We start from the raw sequence: 26,156 nt of genomic DNA on the forward strand, positions 1-26,156 counted from the left end.
GTGATAGAATTTGCTGAGAAGGTGGTCATGGAATGTGACAGGAATCAGTCTGAGAGCTTTCTGGTTGTTAAAGTGATACTGTCACCACCCTTCAACTGCTTTAATTAACGATTGACAGTGTCACCTAGGCGGGGCATCACAGCAGTTGGATGAGAGTGGACCCAACTGCTATGAGACCCCGCCTAGGTGACACTGTCTACTGATTAAATAAAGCAATTTTAGAGCAGAAAAAAGACACAGTTTTATACAGGTATTTATTGAATACACAGCATCTAAGCTTCTGAGTAGTGCACAGAAACACACATAGAGTAAAGGGAATGACAATATCACTTTTTTCTGATTTCTATAATTTGAATTCAATATTTTGACATACATGTTTTATATCTATAGATAATGGACACCCCCTAGGTCCAGAAAACCTATGCATAGAAGGGACTTCAAAATATCCATATTTGTTCTTTATCTTACTAGTTGTCAGCAGTATCCCCAGCAGTTTAACAGTCTCCAATGATCCAATTAGTTCAGTTACTCTGGAGGCCACTAGGCAGAAGTCCCTTACCCAGAGGTCTCCAGCTACTTATCTGTTATCCAGGATAATTCCACTGTTTTAATTCTATATAAGAATCTTTTTTCCAGACACAACGATCCAGTCCATAGGGCCATTACTAACACGGCATGAATTTGAGCAAGGTCTTTAACAATGGTAAATGTGTCCATGGTCTTTAACATCCAAGACTTTGTTCTCTTAGGACTCAAGGAAATGGAGCAGCTGAGATATTTATACTCCATGGTCGCCCTTGTAATATATCTCTGCACAATATTCCTATGCACATTAATTGTATACGTTGTATGGGCAGAACAATCTCTCCATGAGCCTATGTACATCTTCATATGTAACCTAGTAGGAAACGTTATTGTTGGCAGTTCAGCATTTCTCCCCAAGTTGGCCATAGACTTGCTCTCCGGATGTACCACCATCTCTCTCTCTGAATGTCTGACTCAAGCATTCTGTATTCAGAGCTTTGCTTTTGTAGAGATACTAACTTTCACCATCATGGCATATGATAGGTACCTGGCTGTTGGTTTCCCATTGCGATACCATTCTTTGATGACCAATAAAAAGGCTCTTCAGTTCTTAACTATCATCTGGTTGATAGTCTTAATTGGCAGGTTGGTGGGTGTCATGTTGGTCGTCAGGTTAACACTATGCGGCGATAGCATCAATAATGTTTACTGTGAAACAACGTCTCTTGTCCGGTTGGCTTGTGCTAGTACAGCCGTCAACGACATTTGGGGCACTACTTGGACTTTGCTGACAGACATAGGCTCCTTAATGATTGTGATCTACTGCTACATACGGACATTTCTTGTCTGTATGAACATCTCTTTCGAAGCCTCCCAGAAAGCCATCCATACACTGGTGACCCACATAATCACGTTCTCAACTTTCATGGCAGCTTCTTTATTTGTCGGATTCAAATATCGGTTAAATAGTGGTTCTCTACCTACTGTGACACATGTTATAATCTCAGTAGGTGGTATGATGGTCTCCATAATCCTAAATCCTCTGATCTATGGGATAAGGACAGAAGCTTTAAAGATGAAGATGATTCTCACTTTAAAGAAAATCATTAGGAAGCAGACTTTGGGTAATGTGTCATTGCTGTTTGGAAAATAACTGTATTTTTAATAAGTGAACCAAAGTGTGTGCCAAAGTTTCCATTTACTTTAAATGGAACCTATTTCTATTAGTTTAGTATGTAGTTCTGGGCGGTTTCAGAATAGTCATATATAGAATCTGGGACAGGAATCGTGCTCCAAGCCTCCAGAGGAGTCTTTGTCTATGATTAGTGATGAGCGAACCTCGAGCATGCTGGAGTCGATCCGAACACGAACTTTCGGCATGTGATTAGCGGTGGCTGCTGAACTTGGATAAAGCCCTAAGGCTGTCTGGAAAACATGGATATAGTCATTGGCTGTATCCATGTTTTCCAGACAACCTTAGAGCTTTATCCAAGTTCTGCAGCCCCCGCTAATCAAATACTGAACGTTCGGGTTCGGATCGACTCGAACCCGAACCTGGTTCACTCATCTCTATCTATGATTGACAGATCTCTTCCTATTGCCGTATAAAGTCAATTCTGTAAATTGCTGATCATTTGAATCACATTTCTTGCATACACAGGAAGATATATTGTATTGCTAGAGCTCACATATGTTAAGATCATGGAACATTTTAAGGTCTAATGTAATTATGCTTTTAAGTTATTGTCTAATGTCTAAGTTGTGCTTAAAGTTGGATTTGAGGCTCTTTTGTGATGTGATGACAATGTATTTTTATGTAATTAACCATATAAAAACATCTTTACTCAATAACTATATTTAAATCAGAACAAAATCTTCAAACATCTGGTCTAGGCCATTTTTAGGAGGCTCATCCGGGATCTGAGTGGATGTCTGACCATAAAGCTGACAGACTGGGAGACCAAGTTTCCACGGTATAATGTAAATTTTATACCTATGTTTACTCTCCCAGTCCTGGGTCTACTATACTATTTGATGTATGTCACTTAATATCAATCCTGATAATATTTTGGGTATTTGTTAACCTCATAATACTCTTTGTAATCTGTGGGTGCATGATCGGTACCTTAACAGATCCACAGAAACTTGAAGATTGTTGGCAGAAAAAGACCACTACGTCCATTGTATTTTCCAGTGTATAAGGCGACTGGGCGTATTATACCACCCCTGACTTTTAAGAAGATTGTCAGGGGTTCGCCTTATACGCGGTTAAATAAAGAAAAAAAACTCAAAAAACATTTAAGTCACCTGGGGCCCGTTCCTGGAAATGGCGCACCTTGCCGTGTGACGTACACTGCCATGCATTGAAGATCCCTGAACCTCTCCCGGGCAGCGGAGCATCTCATCGGTGAAGCTCAGAGACGCTGAGCTGCCGGGAGAGTTTCGGGAGAATGAGAGAGGCTTCAGGAACTTCCGTCGCCTCTCTCATTCTCCCGAAGCTCTCCCGGCAGCCGAGCGTCTCCAAGCCTCTCCAATGAGACGCTTGGCTGCCCACGAGACGTTTGGGGATCTCCGGCGCAGACGCAGGCAGTGTACGTCACACTGCCTGTGCCAGGAATGGTATGGGAGGTGCGCCGATGCGGGGAACAGGCCCCAGGTGAGTTAACTGTTTTTTTAATAGTGGTCGACCATACCCGGCGTAAGACGACCCCCAACTTCTAAGAAGAATTTTCCGGATTAAAAAGTCATCTTATACGCCAGAAAATATGGTAGTCTTCACTTTTAGTAACTACTTTCTTATTATCTTAGGATAGATATATGTTTCTCCCAGGCAGGTTTATATTCTGTTATTGTAGACAGTGTGTGGATAGATTTTCTGCAGGCCCATCTGTTCTGTTAACAAATCTGTAAAACCTTCTGCAAAGGTCTGAAACCTGTCTAGTTTTTATCATCTTTTAAGATAAACATAAAAAGTGAATATGATTTCTTGTATTTTGACTTAATTAATTTATCTCTTACCGGCCTTCTATAAAAAGACATCACAAGACGTACATATCTGGTTGCCAATACACAAAGGTGCCAGTCAAGACATCTGTCACTACTATTGTACATATGAAGGGTCTAGGATTCTCCAATGGTCTCTAACCAATTCCTCTGAAGCCACATGTGGCTTGCGATCCTATATTGTGTGGCTTACCATAGGAGTCATGACTACTCTGTATGCGCTGCCATTTTATAGCATTGCAGAAATAGCTTTACCAGCAAACCATACCAATTTGGATAGTGTACGTTTTTTACAATTGCAAAATTTGCAAACGTTTATAAATTCTTAATTTTTGGTTCTCTACATTTAATAAAAATAGTTTTTGTTTCTAACGTGACTCTCGACACTCAAAGAGGTGGTTCACAAGGTACCTCTGCAATATGACAGGGTAAATATTTTGAGGTAGAAACACTAGGTAATAGTCTTTCTTTATGGCAGAGTAATAACCCCGTCATGTTGCATAGAAATTCAGTGTTTGCTTTTTAATATTTTCTTCTTGTCTTTAGAGCGTACCTATAATTTCGATCAAGTGTCAGGATACCCTTTAAAAACCCTGGGCAGGTTCATAGTCTGCTACTAAAGCGAGTGGTGTACAGAACTGCTGGAGCGCCATAGCTTTGCATTGTAGGTGTATTATATTACAAGTCCATGGTGCTTCCGACAGCTCCGTCCGTACACCTTTCGCTTTAATGACTAATGACTAGAGATGAGCGGAACTCCAGCATGCTGAGTTGCACCCATCTCCACTAACGACTAAGAAAAAAAGCCTCATTAAAGCATTACACAGCAATTAGTCTATTTTTTATTGATTGATACTAAGCTGAAAGCAGAGACCAGACTGACAATCAAGTAGGAACAGGTGAGGAGGGAACAAGGAGGTTTGGGAACACCTCGTTGACACTTTGCACTGGAAAATAAAAGCATGTATTTCTATTTTCTGGAAGCACAGACAGCTATATATATGAAAGGTACCATGTGTCTCTTTGACCTATGTCAAGCAATATGGAACTATAGAACAATGTGCTATTATCTCCAATCAAGTCAAAACTAGAGATGAGCGAACCTGGAGCATGCTCGAGTCGATCCGAACCCAAACTTTCGGCATTTGATTAGCGGTGGCTGCTGAAGTTGGATAGAGCCCTAAGGCTATGTGGAAAACATGGATATAGTCATTGGCTGTATCCATGTTTTCCAGACAACCTTAGAGCTTTATCCAAGTTCAGCAGCCCCCGCTAATCAAATGCCGAACGTTTGGGTTCGGATCGACTCAAACCTGAACCCGGTTCGCTCATCTCTAGTCAAAACCCATATGAATTGTGCCACTACATATGTGATCTATTTATTGGAGTGTCCATGTGGACTGCAGTATATAGGAAGGACACAAAACCACCTACGTATGCGCCTAAATAAACATTGCAGTAATATCTCTAAGGGGTTTGCATATCATAGTGTGTCCAGTCATGCGGCGATCAGTCACAATTGTAGTATAGAGGGTTTCACACTTACTGTATGCCTATAGAATGTCTCCCCTTCACCATCCGACAACGCTTTGCAACCTTGCGAAAGCGAGAGATGTACTGGATTTTTAAAATGGCCACACTCCCTCCTGAAGGTCTAAATGAAACAATTGAAAGTAATTTTTAAGTATTTATTCAGGTTTCTTAACTTTATATAGGCGGTTTTAGCTAATGTGGATATATATATATATATATATATATATATATATATATATATATATGTATTATACACACACAATTTTTATGATCAGTACCATCTCTATGCTGATGATACCCAGCTATATACCTCCTCCCGTGATATCACCCCGGCACTTCTACAGAACACCAGTAACTGTCTGTCTGCCGTCTCTAACGTTAAGTCCTCCCTATTCCTAAAACTAAACCTTGCAAAGACTGAGCTTTTTGTATTCCCTCCCTCTGCTGGCCGCCCTCCACCTGACATCTCCATCTCTGTCTGTGGTGCGACCATAACCCCTGGACAACAAGCCGCTGCCTTGGGGTTATGTGTGACTCGGATCTGTCCTTCACTCTTCATATTAAATCTCTTTCACGTTCCTGTAACCTGCATCTAAAAAACATCTCTAAAATCTGTCCCTTCCTTCCTGTCAAATCTGCTAAAACTCTTATTGTCGCTTTGATTCATTCCTGTCTAGACTACAGCAATTCCTTACTAATCGGCCTTCCTTCCTCTAAACTCTCCTCTCTCCAGTCCATTCTCAATACAGCGGCCAGGCTCATCTCCATGTCCAGCCGCTATACCAATGCCTCCGCCCTGTGCCAGTCACTATACCGATGCCTCCCCCTGTGCCAGTCACTACATTGGCTCCCTATTAAACACAGGATACAATACAAAGTCCTCCTGCTCACCCATAAAGCTCTCCACAGTGCTGCACCTCCCTATATCTCCTCCCTCATCTCTGTCTACCGCCCTACCAGGGCCGTCTTACCCATTGGGCATGGTAGGCGTCACAGCGGGCAGGGGCCCCCTAGGACGCAAGGGTCCCCGGGCAGCCGCCTCCCATGTCCAATGGGTAAGACGGCCCTGCGCCCCCCCCCCCTTCCCCTTCTCTTGCGACCGCAAGCACTTTCTTGCTTGCAGTCGCAAGAGGAAATCCGGCCCCGGCTGATGCGTCGCTCCCTGGGGGATTCTCCGGTAGCGCACGCATCAGGAACCTCAGTGCGCGTCGCTGGGGCTTCCTGTACCGGAAGTCCCGGCCTGGGCGAACACTGAGCTTCCGGATGTGTGCGCTCCCGGAGAATCCCCCGGGGAGCGACGCATCAGCCGGGGGCAGAAGAGGAGAGGAAGCAGCGACGGGGGAGCGCTGGTAGGTGAGTTGGGTGTTTGTTTTTTTTATCTGCTGTGCAGGGGGGAGCCATCTATAAGGGGGGAATACGGGGGAGCCATCTATAAGGGGGGAATACGGGGGAGCCATCTATAAGGGGGGATACAGGGGGAGCCATCTATAGGGGATATACAGGGGGGAGCCATCTATAGGGGGGGATACAGGGGGAGCCATCTAAAGGGGGGATACAGGGGGGAGCCATCTATAGGGGGGAAACAGAGGGAGCCATCTATAGGGGGGATACAGAGGGGAGCCATCTATAAGGGGAATATAGGGGGGAGCCATCTATAGGGGGGGATACAGGGGGAGCCATCTATAGGGGGGGATACAGGTGGGAGCCATCTATATGAGGGGGGGGATACAGGGGGGAGCCATCTATAGGGGGGGATACAGGGGGGAGCCATCTATACGAGGGGGAAGGGGGGGATACACGGGGAGCCATCTATAGGGGGAATACAGGGGGGAGCCATCTAAACGAGGTGGGGGATACAGGGGGGAGCCATCTATAAGGGGGGAATATGGGGGAGCCATCTATAGGGGGGATACAGGGGAGAGCCATCTATACGGGGGGGATACAGGGGGGAGCCATCTATAAGGGGGTAATACAGGGGGGAGCCATCCATAAGGGGGTAATACAGGGGGAGCCATCTATAAGGGGGTAATACAGGGGGGAGCCATCTATAAGGGGGTAATACAGGGGGGAGCCATCTATAAGGGGGTAATACAGGGGGAGCCATCTATAAGGGGGTAATACAGGGGGAGCCATCTATACGGGGGGATACAGGGGGAGCCATCTATAAGGGGGGGATACAGGGGGGAGCCATCTATAAGGGGGGGATACAGGGGGGAGCCATCTATAACGGGGTAATACAGGGGGAGCCATCTATAAGGGGCCAATACAGATGTGCAGTGTGTAGAGAGATGAGGATGGTGACAGAGTGTGGAGCCTAATATGTCTGTCTGGCAGATTCTGTGGATTCGTGGCTCAGAGAAGTTCTCATAACGGCACAGGGCAAATGGAAAAGACGATGAAAAGGGAAGAACTCCGATCAGAGAAGACGTCCCATGTGAGTCACTTGATGTATCTGCACTGTAATGTATATGGTGTACAGGACCTGTGTAGAGCTGGGTACCTCTATATGACTGGATGAGGTGATAGTGATCTGTGTACAGTGGATTAGTCAGTAGCAGCGGTGGTGTTAGTCAGTATGCGGTGGTAATATTTGTTGCTTGTTATCTGGCATATATATAGAGACGGGCAAAACAACATGTCTCATATAGACAGAGGAGCAACAACATGACTATTATATTATATATGAACCATGTTGTTTCCCTGTATTCTGGGAAACAACATGGTTCATATATAATATAATAGTCATGTTGTTGCCCCTCTGTATATATGAGACATGTTGTTTTGCCCGTCTCTATATATAAGCCATGTTGTTTCCCTGTATATTGTATTATACAGTATACATACAGGGAGACAACATGGTTCTCATATATAATAGTCATGTTGTTGCCCCTCTGTATATATAAGACGTGTTGCACTGGTGTGACAATAAACCCTGCAGATTGCTGTTGGAAGTGCTGTCTCCATTGCGTTTCTTGGATACTTTGAAGCCAACCTGGTCTGGTTTGGTGAGGCATGCACGGTTATTTTTTGTTTTTGCACTGCTGAAAGACTGTGTTGTGGATTAAAGTTTGTGTTAACAATAATTTGTATTTTTTATTGTACGTCATTGTACTGGCTAGGGGCGGGGTTGCAAAGATGGGGGGGTTTGATTGCGGTGGCCGCAGGGGGTGGGGCCCAATTCGCACCTCTGCCCAGGGGCCCATAATGCTGTTAAGACGGCCCTGCGCCCTACCCGTGCCTTACGCTCCTCTAATGACTTACGACTAACATCCACCTTGATCCGCACCTCTCACTCCCGTCTCCAGGACTTTACCCGAGCTGCACCAGTTCTATGGAATGCATTACCCAAGACTGTCAGACTCACCTCCAATACACAAAGCTTCAAACGTGCCCTCAAAACTCATCTGTTCCAGCAGGCTTACCAGGTTCCCTAATTTTGACTCAACCCTCAACCCCCCGCCCCCCCCCCACACACACACACACACATACACACACATACACACATACATATACACACACGCCAAGCATTTAAGCACCTAGACCTGTGCATGCAGGCATTGGCTGGTGACAGGTTCACCCCCCTTACCTTACTGCCTTATTTATAAAGATGGCCGGACCATAAGAACAATGAAGCACTTTGCCCCTCTGCCATTCTGTCTCGCACCCCCTCCTAATAGTCTGTAAGCTCATGCATGCGAGCAGGGACCTCACTCCTCATGTATGGCTGATAATTATATGTATATCTCTGCAATGTCTATTTTTTGTCTATGTATGTACCCCCAGAATTGTTAAGTGCTGCGGAATCTGTTGACGCTATATAAATAAAAATTATTATTATTATTATTATTATTATTATTATTATTATTATTATTATTATTATTATTATCAGAGCATGTAAGGTATGCAGGATATGCTTGTTAAAACATTGTGTATTAATTTATTTATATACTTTTCCTTTTTTGGGGGTATGATTGATCCTGCATATCTAGGTATGTTTATGTATATATATATATTTTTAGTACAGCTGTATATATATATATATATATGTATGATTTAGCTAATATGTTGCTTACCTGATTTTAGATTATATTGTATGTTCTTTCCCAGAGTTCAATAATTAGGGAGAGAGGTATACATACTACATAGAGAGATAAAGGACAACAGGACATGGTCCAATTTTAAATTTTATTTATTATGCACTGGGGAAGCTCATTGCAGTCTGTGAAAGGATTACAGTGTTTGTGTAGGTCCTGGAAGGTCAATACCAACCTGGGCTTTCTGCACATGTGCAAAGGTCCTTTACGACCTCACATCCCTAGGCATGGAGTTTCCTGAAGGTCCTGGAAGGTTTTTGCTGGTCTGGACTTTCTGCACATGTGCAAAGGTCCTGAACAACCTCTCTGTATTTCAGAGAGATACACATGGGCAATACAAGCTGCAAGTTTAAATGTAAGTTTTGTTACAAAATATATATGCTTTCCGATTAGGACGCAATTGTTGTATTGTTCTGAAAGGTCTGGACATTGTTATCTGTTATTTTGTTATTTGATGGAGCGGGGGTTGGGTAAAAGCCGCAACCTACTTCCTGGGCCAGCTCTTTTTAATGTGGGGAGTTCTTTGAGTGTGTATGCTGTCCTATTAATCTGAAGAAGAAGTCTGATGACTTTGAAACACGTTATTTGTAAGGACCAATAAAGTGTGTGTGAATAACGGCCTGCGAAGGACCCTTTCTTTCTTCATTCTTTTGGCTATTTATCCCGGACCCTCGAGTAGTGTGCGGTGTCATACTTCTGCTGCGGCTGGTTACTACGGATTTACGCTATTAATGGTTGTCGTGGCTACACACAACCTACCCAGGTGAGCAGTCTCCTGGAATATTCCCTTTGTGGGGTATTGAAACTTTTCACCCTATGAGGCGCTCTGCCTTTTTCTTTTCGATTTGTTGCACTATTATCTCCAGCGTCAGAGTAGATGAAAAAAGTGGGTGAAGCATGCTAATCGGAAAGAGTGTCTGGCAGACGAACCTTGAAGCCACAGCCTCACTAAACCAGAATGCCAGAAAGGAGTTGATGTGGTATGTAATTCTTAGAGAACTCTGGTGTATAGATGGTGCAGGCTGACCTGAATCACTACCCCATGCTACTAGAAGAGAAAATTCGAGAGTGGACCAGTATAATCTCAGGTTACATGTTTCGAGAGTAGAGGAGAGAGGACCAATCTGTCAGCCAATCTCTGGCCGCAGCACTGCCTTGTCTCAGTAAGTGATTGGCTGAGTGGGCTGTCACTACCAAAATAAGAGAAGAGAGTGATAACTGGTTCAGCCAACAATCACTGACCAAGACTGGACTTAGACAGGCTTTTGGCGGCTGCGGGGGACACCAGACACCAGAGAAGGAGGACATCGGGGGGAATATAGACTAGTAAGTGTTGATGAGCGAACTTTGTGAACTGCACTAAAACAGCTAAACACCTGCAATCATTTATCTGTTTTAGTGCAGTTTGTTTAAGGTTCGGATGAACCCAAACTTTACATCATAGATTGTTCAACCTGCCAAATCAAACTTTTGAAAAATTCGCTCATACGTAATTGTGATCTACTGCTACATACGGACATTTCTTGTCTCCTTGAAGATCCCTATGGAAGCCTTCCAGAAAGCCATTGATACATTGGTGACCCACATAATCACATTCTCTACTTTCATGGCAGTTTCTTTTTGTAATTTTAAGTTAGAGGTTAAGTAATGGTTCCTTATCTACTGTGACACATGTTGTAATCACAATTGATTGGTTATTTGTCATCATTACCCTAAATTCACTGATCACTGGATTAAGCTGCTACCCTAGGCACTAAATCTGAGGACGCCCCATCTTCACTCACGAATCAGTAACATGATTTTTAGTTTCTGAAAATCATATTGATATCTGATCAGTCTTAGGCAGCGTTCCTACTTTTACTGTACGTCACCACCTGCAGCCAAAACCAGACCCTCATGCCGTAACCAAGATGCGTATGGCCAATAATCCTGGTTTCAGCCACATGCATTTGTCTACAAGGAGAAACTTTGTCTGAATCATGTTTTCATGGTTTTTACCACTTAAAACATGAATTTCCACATTGCAACAATGATTAGAGCGGTCTGCATATTGTCTGAAGGAATTCTCACCACAGGATTGGTAGATTGGAAGGTAATAGCTCCAGGTGTCACATTTACTACCAACAAACCAGACCTGAACAATACCGCCATTCTGTGACTGGATAACACCACCATACCAGACCTGAACAATACCCTCATACTGTAACTGCAGAGTGGTGGGGTGTCGAGTGCCCGCAGTTGGCAGCGGTGAATGTAGATGAAAACTTGACAGGCGCTGGCCTACAGTAGATATGGGACAAAGTCCAAAGCAGGTACTGCTATAAACACATTTATTTCTCTAAAGGGACAACGTGTTTCAGGGTACAGGGGACCCCTTTCTCAAGTCAGGAAGACTATTCTGTCATTGGATACCACCGCCATACCAGACCTGACCAACACCACCACACCCCCGCTTGAAAAGACACCAGATTTACTGGCAAGTCTGAAAGGGAAGTGGGAGACTAAAAAAAAAAGGTTGTTTCCTTCCCCCTGCTCCCTGGTGCTTCCCCCTGCAAGATGCTGCCCTAGGCACCGGACCAAGGGTGCCTAGTGGTAAATACGGCCCTGGATGGAGGATGTACATTATTTTGAGTCCTGACACTTGTAGGTTGTAGGTTGACATGTTCCTGTGACAGCCAGGACCTCAACCTACATGTACAGCCAGTCTCCTGATACATCTGCCAGTATCAGAGCTCACTCCAAACCAACAGCACAATACTGTACCTTCACAAGTTGGGTCAGAAGCTGAGCCTGCTTCATACAGTACTTTGCGGGCATTGGCTGACAAGGACAGTCATCAGTGTTTAAACAGTATGGCCGCACATGTTGGTATAGGGCCAGCCCAAGGCCTTCACAAGGCCTCTGTGACTGATCTGTGTACACAACCTGCCCTAGGCAGACTGTGCTAGCAGATCACAGAAAAATCAATCCAATCAATCCAATGCCCTATCCCATGGGTCTCCAAACTGCGGCCCTCCAGCTGTTGTGAAACTACAACTCCCATCATGCCTGGACAGCTAAAGCTTTGGATTTGGCTGTCCAGGCATGATGGGAAATGTAGTTTTCCAACAGCTGGAGGGCCGCAGTTTGGAGACCCATGCCCTATCCTATGGGTATTGGGCATAGGGCATAATTTGTCCAGATGTCTTAAAATATAAGCCCCATTTGACTTAATGGTAAAATAAAAATGTTGTTATGGCTCTTAAAAGGGGAGGAGAAAAAAAATTGAGGTCTTTCTGGTAGTTAAAGTTTTTTATGTTGTCTTTTTCTTTAGTGATTTCTATATATTGTAACTAAAATTTTGACACCTTTTTTTGTATTTAATGGTAATGGACATCCACTAAGTCTACAAACCCTTTGCATAAGAGGGACGTAAAAATATCCCTATTTCTTCTATTATTCGACAATTATTCGATTGTCAGCACAATATCTTCAGCAGTTTATCCAAATTAACAAAACTTTATAAATACATCTACGTCTCTGATGATCCAATTAGTTGCTGTCACTCTGGAGAGATTTCACTGGGCAGAGGTCCCTGATGTCTACATCTGTTCATCTCATTTAATTCTATATAAGAATCATTTTTTTTCCAGTCACATAGATCCAGTCCATAGGGCCATTACTAACACGGCATGAATTTGAGCAGTCTTCAACAATGGTAAATGTGTCCATGGTCTTCAACATCCAAGACTTTGTTCTCTTAGGACTTAAGGAGATGGAGCAGCTGAGATATTTCTACTCTGTAGTCACCCTCATAATATATCTCATTACATTATTCTTAACCACAATAATTATATACGTTGTATGGGCAGATCAATCTTTCCATGAGCCTATGTACATCTTCATATGTAACCTGGTGGGGAACGTTATTGCTGGCAGTTCTGCATTTCTTCCCAAGTTGGCCATAGACTTGCTCTCTGGATGTGCCACCATCTCTCTTGCCGGATGTCTGATGCAAGCTTTCTGTATTCAGAGCTTTGCTTTTGTAGAGATACTAACTTTCACCATCATGGCGTATGACAGATACCTGGCTGTTGGTTTCCCATTGCGATACCATGCTTTGATGACCAATCAGAAGGCTCTTCAGTCCTTGACTATCATCTGGTTGATAGTCTTAATCAGCAGGTTGGTAGCTGTCCTGTTGGTGCTCAGGTTAACACTATGCGGTAATAACATCAATAATGTGTACTGTGAAACAACATCTCTTATCCGGTTGGCTTGTGATAGCACAGCAGTCAATGACATTTATGGGACTACTTGGACTTTACTGACAGACGGGGGCTCCTTAATAATTGTTACCTACTGCTACATACGGACATTTCTTGTCTGCCTGAAGATCTCTTTGGAAGCCTCCCAGAAAGCCATCCATACACTGGTGACCCACATAATGACGTTCTCTACTTTCATGGCAGCTTCTATTTTTGTCGGTTTCAGATATCGGTTAATTAGTGGTTCTCTACCTACTGTGACACACGTTATAATCTCAGTAGGTGGTATGTTGGTCTCCATCATCCTAAATCCTCTGATCTATGGGATAAGGACAGAAGCTTTAAAGATGAAGATGATTCAGACGTTGAAGGAAATCCTTAGGAGCAGACAATGAGTAATGTGTTGTGAACCAATGTTTGTGCCAAAGTCTACACTTACTTTAAATAAAACCTGTTGCTATCTGTCTGTTACCTGATCCACCTGACGGCAAGACCCAATTTAAGGGACCGTTACCACAGTGATCTATAATGTGTCCAGAATTTCTGTGCTGTTTCAGAATACTCATAGATAAAACCTGGGAAAGGAATGGGGCTCCAAGTCATCAGAGCAGTCTTTGGCCCTCATTGACAGATCACTTTCTATAGTTGTATAGAGAGAGATCTGTCACTGCAGGATGGGGATCACCCTTTTATAATTTTCCAGGCCAAGTTTCATCTATAAATAAGATCCCCATACACTTTATATTTTTGTCAGCTATACCCACCACTTGCAGAGGGTTCAGCCATCAGTATAAGGTGTATGGGGCTCTCCGGACAGTCCACCGACACATGATGTGTGATGTAAAATCAGTTCCTGACCCATTTATTCTCCAACGTTCCTGTGTATAGGAAAGGGGGGGGGGGTGCGAAAGATTACTGACAGCGGAACAAATCATTCACCTATCAGTTTTTAAAAGTGTATGGCCACCTTTAGCCATCCATATTGCATCGTACAACACTGTGTTAAAGTGGTACTGTCACCCCCCATACTCTATGTGTGGTTTTCTCCGCATCATTTACAAGCTTAGATACTGCACATTTGATGAATACTGGTATACAAATTGTCTATATCTTCTTTCTGCTCTAAAATGGCTGTATTTCATCAGTGGACAGTGGCGACTAGGCGGGGAGATGGGGTCCTACTGCAGTATCACTTTAAAGGTCTGTGTCACTGTTTCAAGCTTTCCATGGTTTAAGCACCAGAAAGTAACAGACTCCATTTAATAAAATTTTTCAATTTAATTAAGTTTTAACATAGTCTGGATTACTTAGCCTGGATATTACAGCTTCTATACAGATCTACGTATTTTCAAGTTGCAGATAAGCAGGTCATGTGTAGTCTAAGGGCCCTATTCCACCGGACGATTATCGTTCAGATTATCGTTAAATTGTTCGAATCTAAACGATAATCGTTCGGTTGATATGCAGTTAACGATTAACGATCGGACGAGAAATCGTTGATCGCTTTATAAGACCTGGACCTATTTTTATCGTTGCTCGTTCGCAAAACGTTTGCAAATCGTTCGCACTGAATAAGACGTCGTTCGGTCGTTTGCAATAGAAGAAAAAACGATCGCAATTACGATCAAAAGTAACGATTATCGTTCCATGGAAATAAGTGAACGTTTTCAGGTCTTTCGCAAAAGCGGTCGTTTGAGATCGTTAATCATTAACGATTATGCAAACGATAATCGTCTGGTGGAATAGGGCCCTAACTCCTCATCAATCAGTTTAGATCACATGCAAAGCAAAAATGTACATGTGAAAAACATTTCTTGCATGCACAGGAAGGTATACCACTAGAGCTCAAATATATAGACATCATGGAACATTTAGAGGTTTAATGTAATTCTGCTTTTAAGCCATTGCCTGGTGTCATTTAAAGTTGTGCTTCTTAAAGGGGATTGAGCCTCTACTGTGATCGGATGCCAGTGAATTTCTATGTTAAAAACACATGTAAAAATAGTTAAAAAGATTTTAAAAAATGAAAAACATCTAGCCCGGAACAAAATCTAGCAAATTAAAGGGGTTCTCTGGGCAGGGTCTTGCCTTGGCCACTGAATGGCTGAGCTGCCTTGAGACGTTAAGTCTCAGGTCGCAGTTCAGACCAGGAAGCGGCAGCTTGACAGGAGAAGGGGGCGGTGCGAATCGGGACCCGGCGCTGTAACCGCGGAGGTTAGTGGATGGCACCGTCTATATCTACCCCCTCCTCAGCCGTACACTGGTATCCAAGTAACCACAGGCTCTAGGCCTCACTGGTATCCAGGTAACCACAGGTACTAGGCCTCACTGGTATCCAGGTAACCACAGGCTCTAGGCCTCACTGGTATCCAGGCAACCATAGGTACTAGGCCTCACTGGTATCCTGGCAACCACAGGTACTAAGCCTCACCATACCCCACAGTCCTGGATATATGTTACTGGTCCGTAGTCCTGGCAGTTCTGTCACATGTCCTGATACTAAGCTGTGCTTCTGTCCTGTCAGCATTAGGTGTCTGCAGTTCCACACTTGTCCAGCAGGGGCTTACACAGTATAACATAAGAAGGATGCTGACCCCGCCCCCTGCTGGGCTCTGAGCTGTATCACATGTTACTGAGGAGCTCACACACTGACTGCAGGGAGATGGAGGAGTCTGTACAGAGGAGGCTGAGGGGAGATGGAGGAGTCTGTACAGAGGAGGCTGAGGGGAGATGGAGGAGTCTGTACAGAGGAGGCTGAGGGGAGATGGAGGAGTCTGTACAGAAGAGGCTGAGGGGAGATGGAGGAGTCTGTACAGAGGAGGCTGAGGGGAGATGGAGGAGTCTGTACAGAGGAGGCTGAGGGGAGATGGAGGAGGCTGTACAGAGGAAGCTGAGGGGAGATGGAGGAGTCTGTACAGAGGAGGCTGAGGGGAGATGGAGGAGTCTGTACAGAAGAGGCTGAGGGGAGATGGAGGAGTCTGTACAGAAGAGGCTGAGGGGAGATGGAGGAGTGTGTACAGAAGAGGCTGAGGGGAGATGGAGGAGTCTGTACAGAGGAGGCTGAGGGGAGATGGAGGAGTGTGTACAGAGGAGGCTGAGGGGAGATGGAGGAGTGTGTACAGAGGAGGCTGAGGGGAGATGGAGGAGTCTGTACAGAGGAGGCTGAGGGGAGATGGAGGAGTCTGTACAGAGGAGGCTGAGGGGAGATGGAGGAGTCTGTACAGAGGAGGCTGAGGGGAGATGGAGGAGTCTGTACAGAAGAGGCTGAGGGTAGATGGAGGAGTCTGTACAGAGGAGGCTGAGGGGAGATGGAGGAGTCTGTACGGAGGAGGCTGAGGGGAGATGGAGGAGGCTGAGGGGAGATGGAGGAGTCTGTGCAGAGGAGGCTGAGGGGAGATGGAGGAGTCTGTACAGAGGAGGCTGAGGGGAGATGGAGGAGTCTGTACAGAGGAGGCTGAGGGGAGATGGAGGAGTGTGTACAGAGGAGGCTGAGGGGAGATGGAGGAGTCTGTACAGAGGAGGCTGAGGGGAGATGGAGGAGTGTGTACAGAGGAGGCTGAGGGGAGATGGAGGAGTGTGTACAGAGGAGGCTGAGGGGAGATGGAGGAGTGTGTACAGAGGAGGCTGAGGGGAGATGGAGGAGTGTGTACAGAGGAGGCTGAGGGGAAATGGAGGAGTCTGTACAGAGGAGGCTGAGGGGAGATGGAGGAGTCTGTACAGAAGAGGCTGAGGGGAGATGGAGGAGTCTGTACAGAAGAGGCTGAGGGGAGATGGAGGAGTGTGTACAGAAGAGGCTGAGGGGAGATGGAGGAGTCTGTACAGAGGAGGCTGAGGGGAGATGGAGGAGTGTGTACAGAGGAGGCTGAGGGGAGATGGAGGAGTGTGTACAGAGGAGGCTGAGGGGAGATGGAGGAGTCTGTACAGAGGAGGCTGAGGGGAGATGGAGGAGTGTGTACAGAGGAGGCTGAGGGGAGATGGAGGAGTCTGTACAGGGGAGGCTGAGGGGAGATGGAGGAGTCTGTACAGAGGAGGCTGAGGGGAGATGGAGGAGTGTGTACAGAAGAGGCTGAGGGGAGATGGAGGAGTCTGTACAGAGGAGGCTGAGGGGAAATGGAGGAGTCTGTACAGAGGAGGCTGAGGGGAGATGGAGGAGTCTGTACAGAGGAGGCTGAGGGGAGATGGAGGAGTGTGTACAGAGGAGGCTGAGGGGAAATGGAGGAGTCTGTACAGAGGAGGCTGAGGGGAGATGGAGGAGTCTGTACAGAGGAGGCTGAGAGGAGATGGAGGAGTCTGTACAGAGGAGGCTGAGGGGAGATGGAGGAGTCTGTACAGAAGAGGCTGAGGGTAGATGGAGGAGTCTGTACAGAGGAGGCTGAGGGGAGATGGAGGAGTCTGTACGGAGGAGGCTGAGGGGAGATGGAGGAGGCTGAGGGGAGATGGAGGAGTCTGTGCAGAGGAGGCTGAGGGGAGATGGAGGAGTCTGTACAGAGGAGGCTGAGGGGAGATGGAGGAGTCTGTACAGAGGAGGCTGAGGGGAGATGGAGGAGTGTGTACAGAGGAGGCTGAGGGGAGATGGAGGAGTGTGTACAGAGGAGGCTGAGGGGAGATGGAGGAGTGTGTACAGAGGAGGCTGAGGGGAGATGGAGGAGTGTGTACAGAGGAGGCTGAGGGGAGATGGAGGAGTGTGTACAGAGGAGGCTGAGGGGAGATGGAGGAGTGTGTACAGAGGAGGCTGAGGGGAGATGGAGGAGTGTGTACAGAGGAGGCTGAGGGGAGATGGAGGAGTCTGTACAGAGGAGGCTGAGGGGAGATGGAGGAGTCTGTACAGAGGAGGCTAAAGGGGGGATGGAGGACTCTGTATGTCATGAGTAAGTGTTAGGGTGCAATGCTCTGCAGGCCTGCTGATATACAAGCTGGGGTTCCCTTCATCCCCTGTGTGTATGTAGCTTCCTGCTGCTGTGTATAGCCTGCAGGTCTCCTGCACACAGAGGGCTCAGGCTGTGTTTAGACTATAGAGAACTTCAGGACTGCATTTTCTTTCAATGCATTTTCTTGTCTCTGTGACGTGTGTGTGTCTGTGTGTGTCTGTGTGTGTGTGTGTGTGTGTGTGTGTGTGCATTTGTTGGTGGGGGATTATAAGTGGGGTAGGGGTCAGGTTCTATCACTTGCCTGTTATTGTGCAATATAGTTGTATAATGTACTATCTAACCCTATTGCATTATTCTGTTGTGATATAGTGTGCTGAGACTTGTGGTTCCCCTATACATTAGCTGCCCTGTCTGCCTTATATGTCACCCTCCTCTCTTATCTGCAGCAGAGACTTTGTGTAATGAACAGCTAACTTTTTCCAGCTGTAATGGTTTCCACAGCAGGTTTTATAGAGCGACAGTCAGAGGTACTAGGCCTCACTGGTATCCAGGTAACCACAGGTACTAGGCCTCACTGGTATCCAGGTGACCACAGGTACTAGGCCTCACTGGTATCCAGGTAACCACAGGTACTAGGCCTCACTGGTATCCAGGTGACCACAGATACTAGGCCTCACTGGTATTCAGGTGACCACAGGTACTAGGCCTCACTGGTATCCAGGTGACCACAGGTACTAGGCCTCACTGGTATCCAGGTGGCCACAGGTACTAGGCCTCACTGGTATCCAGGTAACCACAGGTACTAGGCCTCACTGGTATCCAGGTAACCACAGGTACTAGGCCTCACTGGTATCCAGGTGACCACAGAAACTAGGCCTCACTGGTATCCAGGTGACCACAGGTACTAGGCCTCACTGGTATCCAGGTGACCACAGGTACTAGGCGTCACTGGTATCCAGGTGACCACAGGTACTAGGCCTCACTGGTATCCAGGTGACCACAGGTACTAGGCCTCACTGGTATCCAGGTCACAGGTACTAGGCCTCACTGGTATCCAGGTAACCACAGGTACTAGGCCTCACTGGTATCCAGGTAACCACAGGTACTAGGCCTCACTGGTATCCAGGTAACCACAGGTACTAGGCCTCACTGGTATCCAGGTGACCACAGGTACTAGGCCTCACTAGTATCCAGGTAACCACAGGTACTAGGCCTCACTGGTATCCAGGTAACCACAGGTACAAGGCTTCACTGGTATCCAGGTAACCACAGGTACTAGGCCTCACTGGTATCCAGGTAACCACAGGTACAAGGCTTCACTGGTATCCAGGTAACCACAGGTATTAGGCCTCACTGGTATCCAAGTAACCACAGGATACTGGTGAGGCCTAGTACCTGTAGTTGCCTGGATACCATTGAGGCTTAATACCTGTGGTTACATTGATACCAAGAAAACCCTAGTTCCTTTGGTTGCCTGGATACCATTGACGTCTAGTACTTGTGGTTACCTACATATCAGTAAGGCTTATTGTCAGTGGTTGCCTGGATACCAGTGAGGCCCATTACCTGTGGTTCTCTTGATATCAGTGAGGCCTAGTACCTTAATAATAATAATTTGTATAGCGCCAGCAGATTCCGCAGTGCTTTTTTATTTTTTTATTTTATACATACAGTACAGAGATTACATAATACACAGTTAAATAATTAGAATAAATAAAAATAAAATACACATACAAAGAGTAAACGAGACCTACTCGTTGGTTATCTCAGTAACAGTGAGGCCTAGTAGCTGTGGTTACCTGGATACCAGTGTAGCTTAGTAGCTGTGGTTACCTGGATACCAGTGTGGCTTAGTAGCTGTGGTTACCTGGATACCAGTGTGGCCTAGTAGCTGTGGTTACCTGGATACCAGTGAGGCCTAGTAGCTGTGGTTACCTGGATACCAGTGAGGCCTAGTAGCTGTGGTTACCTGGATATAAGTGAGGCCTAGTAGCTGTGGTTACCTGGATACCAGTGTGGCTTAGTAGCTGTGGTTACCTGGATACCAGTGTGGCCTAGTAGCTGTGGTTACCTGGATACCAGTGAGGCCTAGTAGCTGTGGTTACCTGGATACCAGTGAGGCTTAGTAGCTGTGGTTACCTGGATATAAGTGAGGCCTAGTAGCTGTGGTTACCTGGATACCAGTGAGGCCTAGTAGCTGTGGTTACCTGGATATAAGTGAGGCCTAGTAGCTGTGGTTACCTGGATACCAGTGAGGCCTAGTAGCTGTGGTTACCTGGATACCTGTGAGGCCTAGTAGCTGTGGTTACCTGGATACCAGTGAGGCCTAGTAGCTGTGGTTACCTGGATATAAGTGAGGCCTAGTAGCTGTGGTTACCTGGATACCAGTGAGGCCTAGTAGCTGTGGTTACCTGAATACCAGTAAGGCCTAGTATCTGTGGTTACCTGGATACCAGTGAGGCCTAGTAGCGGTGGTTACCTGGATACCAGTGAGGCCTAGTAGCTGTTGTTACCTGGATACCAGTGAGGCCTAGTACCTGTGGTTACCTTGATACCAGTAAGTATCTGATCGCTGGCTCTATTACACAGGATGATATCTGGCTGATTTGGCTGATTATCTGTCAATGTTAAAAGGCCTTTACTGGGCTGTATATGATTGATTCGGTAGAACCACTCTAGCAGTATGTAATTTACCTCTTTCCATTGCAGCTTTAGGTCCTTGATAACGCCCAATAGTTCAGCTTTTCTTACTTCAATGATATCCCTGAAGTTATAGCTGCCATGGCCTTTTGCCCCTGATGACGTTAGACCCTGTTTATGGAAGACTCTGCCAGGAATCCCTCCTTTGCTGACTAAGGTATGTACATCCATTCTTTTTCTCCCATTGATGATTTGCTTATTACTTAAGACTTGACTTTTGACAAAATAAACACATATTCACGATTTAGAGAATACCTCCTCTTGCCAGAGGAGATCACAGAGATCCCAGATCTAGCAACATGGGCCCTGGGCTAGGACACCCATGTGTAATCTTTGAAGATTACTTGAGGAACTCAAGCAAGGTTTAGTGGGGTACTTCGGCTTTACTTACTCTTTGCCAGCCACTGGGGACAGTCCTGATCAGCTGAAGAACTTCCTGAGAATACCTTATAGGACGTGGTCACCCCTGTGAAGTGTGGTATGTGTCTGGCAATCATACCCTTGCTCATGCTGCCTGTACTAAGAAAGAGCCCAACAGTGACCCATGAGTTCCAGGACACTACACAACCATGCCAGGTGAGTTCCATCTTGATTTTGACAGAAGAAACACATATTCACGATTTAGAGAATACCTCCTTCCGCCAAAAGAGATCCCAGAGATCCCAGATCTAGCAACACGGGCCCTGGGCTAGGACACCCGGGTGTAATCCCTCAAGATTACTTGAAGAGATCGAGCGAAGATTAGTGGGGTACTTTGGCTTTACTTTACTTGCCAACCACTGGGCATAGTCCTGGTCAGCTAAAGAACTTCCTGAGAATACTTTGTAGAACGTGGTTATCCCAGGCGTAGACAGATTGTGGGCCCCCTTAACAGTAGTTTCCTCTGTGTTAGCAGGCCGCATTACTTGCTTGTAGCTTGAGAAGAAAATCAAGTCTTTGGCATGATCAGCGACCTGACCACAGGGGCAAGGCCCTAAAGAAAAGCTTTCTTTGGTACTACAAGGGCTAAGACTGGGCTAATCCCCTATTGATGGGGGGCAGTCTAAGGCAACCTGATGTCCTATTGATGGGAACTTTCTAGAATAAGCCTGTGATAGGCTAGAAGTGTGGTATGTTTCTATCAATCATACCCTTGCACATGCTGCCTGTACTAAGAGAGGAGCCCAAGAGAGGAGCCCATGGGTTCCAGGTGAGTTCCATCTTGATTCAAAAAGAGCATGTGAACGATTCTGCCCTGGCATGGTTGCACCAGATGAAGATTCAAACACTTTATTACCCCAATAATATTCCCCCAATAAAATTTAAGGTAACACGCATACCACTATATTTCACTTATACATGGTACTAATATACCACACATGTTCATAGTATGCATACATTCAAACATACCAACAACTACATACACAGGTCATGGTCTGTGCTGGTGTCTATACTGCAGCCTGTGTCCATGCGTCAACTTGTGTCTATGCTCCAGCCTTTGTCAACATAGTATTTTATTTCTGCGCTACCATCACTAATCCAAGACTACACCGAGGGCTACAACATCAAAATTCTCTACTGTGAAGTCCAGATCCCTGTGTAGTGGTTAAAAGGTAACTATCAGCAGATTAAACAAAACTAACCTGCTGATAGCACCTATTGCGCAGGAGACGCCGAAGATGAAGGTATGTCTCTTACTTTCATCCTCTGTGCAGTTCAGGTGCAGTTAGTCATTTGCTCCATGGTCCCGTAAGACCGTTAGGAGCACTGGGGCACTGTAAGAAGCACTGCCCTGCCCCCATAGCACCAATCCTCACCCAGTCTGCTCGCCTTTTTCTAATGATAATCAATGGCACAGGCCGTTTGAATCATCACTGGGGGGGTAGGACAGTTTTCCTAATGGTGTCCCAGTGCTCCTAACTGTCTTACCAGACTGTGAAACAAATGACTAACTGCACCAGAACAACGCCAAGAATGAAGGTAAGAAACATACCTTCATCCTCAGCGTCTCCTGAATATATTTATCTAACCTAAAAGGTGCAGAGGATCCTTTAGCCAGCGCAAATCATTGGGTGGTATAGAATGTGTGATAAGTAAATCACGTCTCCATGATCAGAAGAGTAGTGGGGTGTTGCAGCGTCTTCATTGTACTTCCCATACACTGATGCTTATGTAAGGTTCTGTATCTTACCAAATGTAAGTGATTAGTTCCAAGCTACAGATTTTGGAAGAATATGTGGCTCCTGTATCTGCGGAAGGGAGGGGGGGGGGGGTTGGGGGTGATGCAGGGTTTAAATTTATCTTTTACACCCTCCACTCCATTTTTATTCAGCTAACTTATATAATGGGCCTCCCCTATATCTGGAGGGTATTGTCTGATGGCTTTGACTTGGTAAACGTGGTCAAAAACTTATTTGGTAAAGTAGGTGGTGTCAATGCTTTCCACTGACTCCCAACAAATTTAGAATGTGCACATTAATATTCTGTATTAAAGTGAATGTACCATTAGGTACATTGCTGCTTCTTCTTCTTCTTTTTTTAAAATACATTAGCTTTACCCCCCCCCCCCCCCCCCCATTGCTCCCAGCTGGGCCGGTGCATGAGTAAAGACCAGCGACGAGCACTGGAAACGGGCCAACATACAGAATGTCTTTACACCACCGGGATCCCCACGCCGGTGACAAACTCTAATTACGTTAAAAAAAAAAAAGAAAAAGCGATGTACCTGGTACTTTTGCTTTAACAAATTATAGACACTGCCATTGTCCACTAATCCTGAACATATGAGCCACTTACAAGATCAATGTTTGCTTCATCATTCTACTATTTAGCATCACAATACCCTGAGGATTTCATCCAAATGAACAGAACTGCTCATCAGTAAAGTCGACTAAGTAATTGAAGATCTCATTAGTTACAGTTAGCGTTCTGGGTGTGATCCACTGGGTAGAGGTCCCTGATGTCTCCGGCTGTGCATCTGTCATATTTTATTCAGAAGAATTCGATGTCAAGCTCTATATAAGACCCTGTCTAGCGTATGATGGTTGATCTTGTCAGTAGAGCTTTTGCTGAAATGGCACTCTAAATATAGGAGAACCTAAAAAAAAGTCTTTAACAATGGTGAATGAGTCCATGGCTTTCAGCATCCAAGACTTTGTGTTTTTAGGGCTCAAAGAGATGGAGAATCTGAAATATTTCTACTCTGTGGTCGCCCTTGTAATATATCTCAGCACAATATCCTTATGTACATTAATTGTGTATGTTGTACGGACAGAACAATCTCTCCATGAACCTATGTACATCTTCATATGTAACCTGGTGGGCAACGTTATGTTTGGCAGTTCAGCATCCCTCCCTAAACTGGCCATAGACTTGCTCTCCGGATGTACCACCATCTCTCTGTCCGGATGTCTGATCCAAGCATTCTGTCTTCAAAGCTTTGCTTCTGTAGAAATATTTACTTTCACCATCATGGCGTATGATAGATACCTGGCTGTTGGTTTTCCTTTGAGATACCACTCTCTGATGACCAATAAGAAGGCCATACTGTTCTTGACTATTATCTGGTTGGTAATTGTAATAAGCAGGTTGGTAGGAGTCATATTGGTGGTCAGGTTAACACTATGTGGTAATAGCATCAATAATGTCTTCTGTGAAACCATGTCTCTTATCCGGTTGGCTTGTTCCACTACAGCCGTGAATGACACCTATGGGACAATTTGGACGTTACTAATGGTCATAGGCTCCTTAATCATTGTGATCTACTGCTACTTACGGACATTTCTTGTCTGCCTGAAGATCTCCATGGAAGCCTCCCAGAAAGCCATCCATACACTGGTGACCCACATAGTCACATATACTACTTTCATGGCAGCTTCTTTATTTGTGAGTTTCAGGTATCGGTTAAATATTGGTTCCCTATCTACTGTGACACACGTTATAATCTCAACCAGTGGTCTATTGGTCTCTGTCACTTTCAATCCTTTTATTTATGGAATAAGGATGGAAGCTTTAAGGAAGAAGATGATTCAGACTTTAAAGGAATCAATCTATGAGCCGATATTGGGTAACTCCAAATAATTCTTGGTTCGGATCCCATCAAATTTAATATTTAAATAAGGAAACAATGATGTGCCAAAGCCTAACTTAACTTTCGCTGCAGTATTTATTTTTGCAGAAACGTTGTAATGTTTCAGTGCTTTGAACTGGAGCAGCTCTATAGATCATATTGATTTAAAGAGGACCTGTCACAGGGGTTTAGGTGGTTAAACCAAATGCTGGTTGTATAGGGCTTCTCAGTCTGATTTTATCTATATTTTGCTTGTACACATTGAGCTGGATAGCATTTGTTATGTTATGTTATGTAAAAGTTTTTGTTATGTTGCGATATTTGAGGGGTTGTGCAGCGCCTCACTCTTCTGCCCAACCTGGATTTCGATATGTAGAATTCCAGCAGGTAATAAAGCATGTTTGCAAATGACATTCATTTTTTTCTACTTATCATGCTTTAAAACAAAACAATACTTACTTGTATCCAGGTCCAGTCTCCTGAAAGCAGCTTGTTAGTCTTCAGCTTGTTGAACAAAAAAAGACTAAATGCAGGAAATCCCATGCTTCCCAGGTCATCTGCGCTCACATAGAAGGCAGTCATGTGATTGATGGACACATTGTGCCATGACACTTTGTACTGCCCAGGACTTCATGTGTTTAGTCTCTTCTTTTCATCCAGCACAAGACTTTAAAGCTTCAGGAGACTCGACCTGGATGCAAGTAAGTACAGCTTTTTTGTAAAGGAGAAGTCTGGCAGGGGACGGCAAAAAAATTATTTCATACTGGGAGTGGGGAAAAAAAAAAAAGTTATAATCACGTGTCCCAGAGCCCACACAGAGCTGTGTCCCGCTCCTGGACCCAGCCAGCTGTCCTCTGAGCTCCCCTCTGGCTACGTGGAGCCCCGCTCAGCCAGTCATTAACTGGGACAGGACACCACTGCAGTCGCTGATTGGCTAAGCATGCTAAATCCCACCCGTCTGTGACATCAAACCCGGGTTGGGACTTACCTAGAACCCTGGAAAAGATGACAGCCACCGGGGTCTGGGAGCTCCGTGATGGGGTGCAGCTGGGGCACTGGAAGCGGTAAGCATATCTTCTTTTTTCTTTTTTTCCTCCCCCCTTCCTGTAATAATTGTTTAACACCCACCCTCCCCCTC

At 45.3% G+C, this 26,156-nt stretch overlaps 3 protein-coding genes across 3 annotated transcripts; all 3 read left to right on the plus strand.

Annotated features, from left to right (window-relative positions):
* Positions 1 to 700: 700 nt before the first annotated feature.
* LOC138794062 (olfactory receptor 5AC2-like) lies at positions 701 to 10,803 on the plus strand. The gene is made up of 3 exons (XM_069972828.1): positions 701 to 1,531; positions 2,918 to 3,181; positions 10,693 to 10,803. The coding sequence occupies exons 1-3, from the start codon at positions 701 to 703 to the stop codon at positions 10,801 to 10,803; spliced, it is 1,206 nt and encodes a 401-aa protein (XP_069828929.1).
* Positions 10,804 to 12,849: 2,046 nt separating this feature from the next.
* LOC138794064 (olfactory receptor 52E8-like) lies at positions 12,850 to 13,797 on the plus strand. The gene has a single exon (XM_069972829.1). The coding sequence runs from the start codon at positions 12,850 to 12,852 to the stop codon at positions 13,795 to 13,797; it is 948 nt and encodes a 315-aa protein (XP_069828930.1).
* Positions 13,798 to 24,066: 10,269 nt separating this feature from the next.
* Positions 24,067 to 25,029, plus strand: LOC138794065 (olfactory receptor 1496-like). The gene has a single exon (XM_069972830.1). The coding sequence runs from the start codon at positions 24,067 to 24,069 to the stop codon at positions 25,027 to 25,029; it is 963 nt and encodes a 320-aa protein (XP_069828931.1).
* Positions 25,030 to 26,156: the final 1,127 nt, after the last annotated feature.

Source organism: Dendropsophus ebraccatus, chromosome 5, assembly GCF_027789765.1.
Source record: "Dendropsophus ebraccatus isolate aDenEbr1 chromosome 5, aDenEbr1.pat, whole genome shotgun sequence".
In the NCBI taxonomy this organism is placed as follows: domain Eukaryota; kingdom Metazoa; phylum Chordata; class Amphibia; order Anura; family Hylidae; genus Dendropsophus; species Dendropsophus ebraccatus.

Coding starts and splice junctions, on each gene's coding strand:
- LOC138794062 (XM_069972828.1), top strand. CDS start 701: ATGGTAAATGTGTCCATGGTCTTTAACATCCAAGACTTTGTTCTCTTA. Junction 1,532..2,917: donor TGACACATGTTATAATCTCA/GTAGGTGGTATG, acceptor TCTCCCGGGCAG/CGGAGCATCTCATCGGTGAA. Junction 3,182..10,692: donor ATGCGGGGAACAGGCCCCAG/GTGAGTTAACTG, acceptor GTCTCCTTGAAG/ATCCCTATGGAAGCCTTCCA.
- LOC138794064 (XM_069972829.1), top strand. CDS start 12,850: ATGGTAAATGTGTCCATGGTCTTCAACATCCAAGACTTTGTTCTCTTA.
- LOC138794065 (XM_069972830.1), top strand. CDS start 24,067: ATGGTGAATGAGTCCATGGCTTTCAGCATCCAAGACTTTGTGTTTTTA.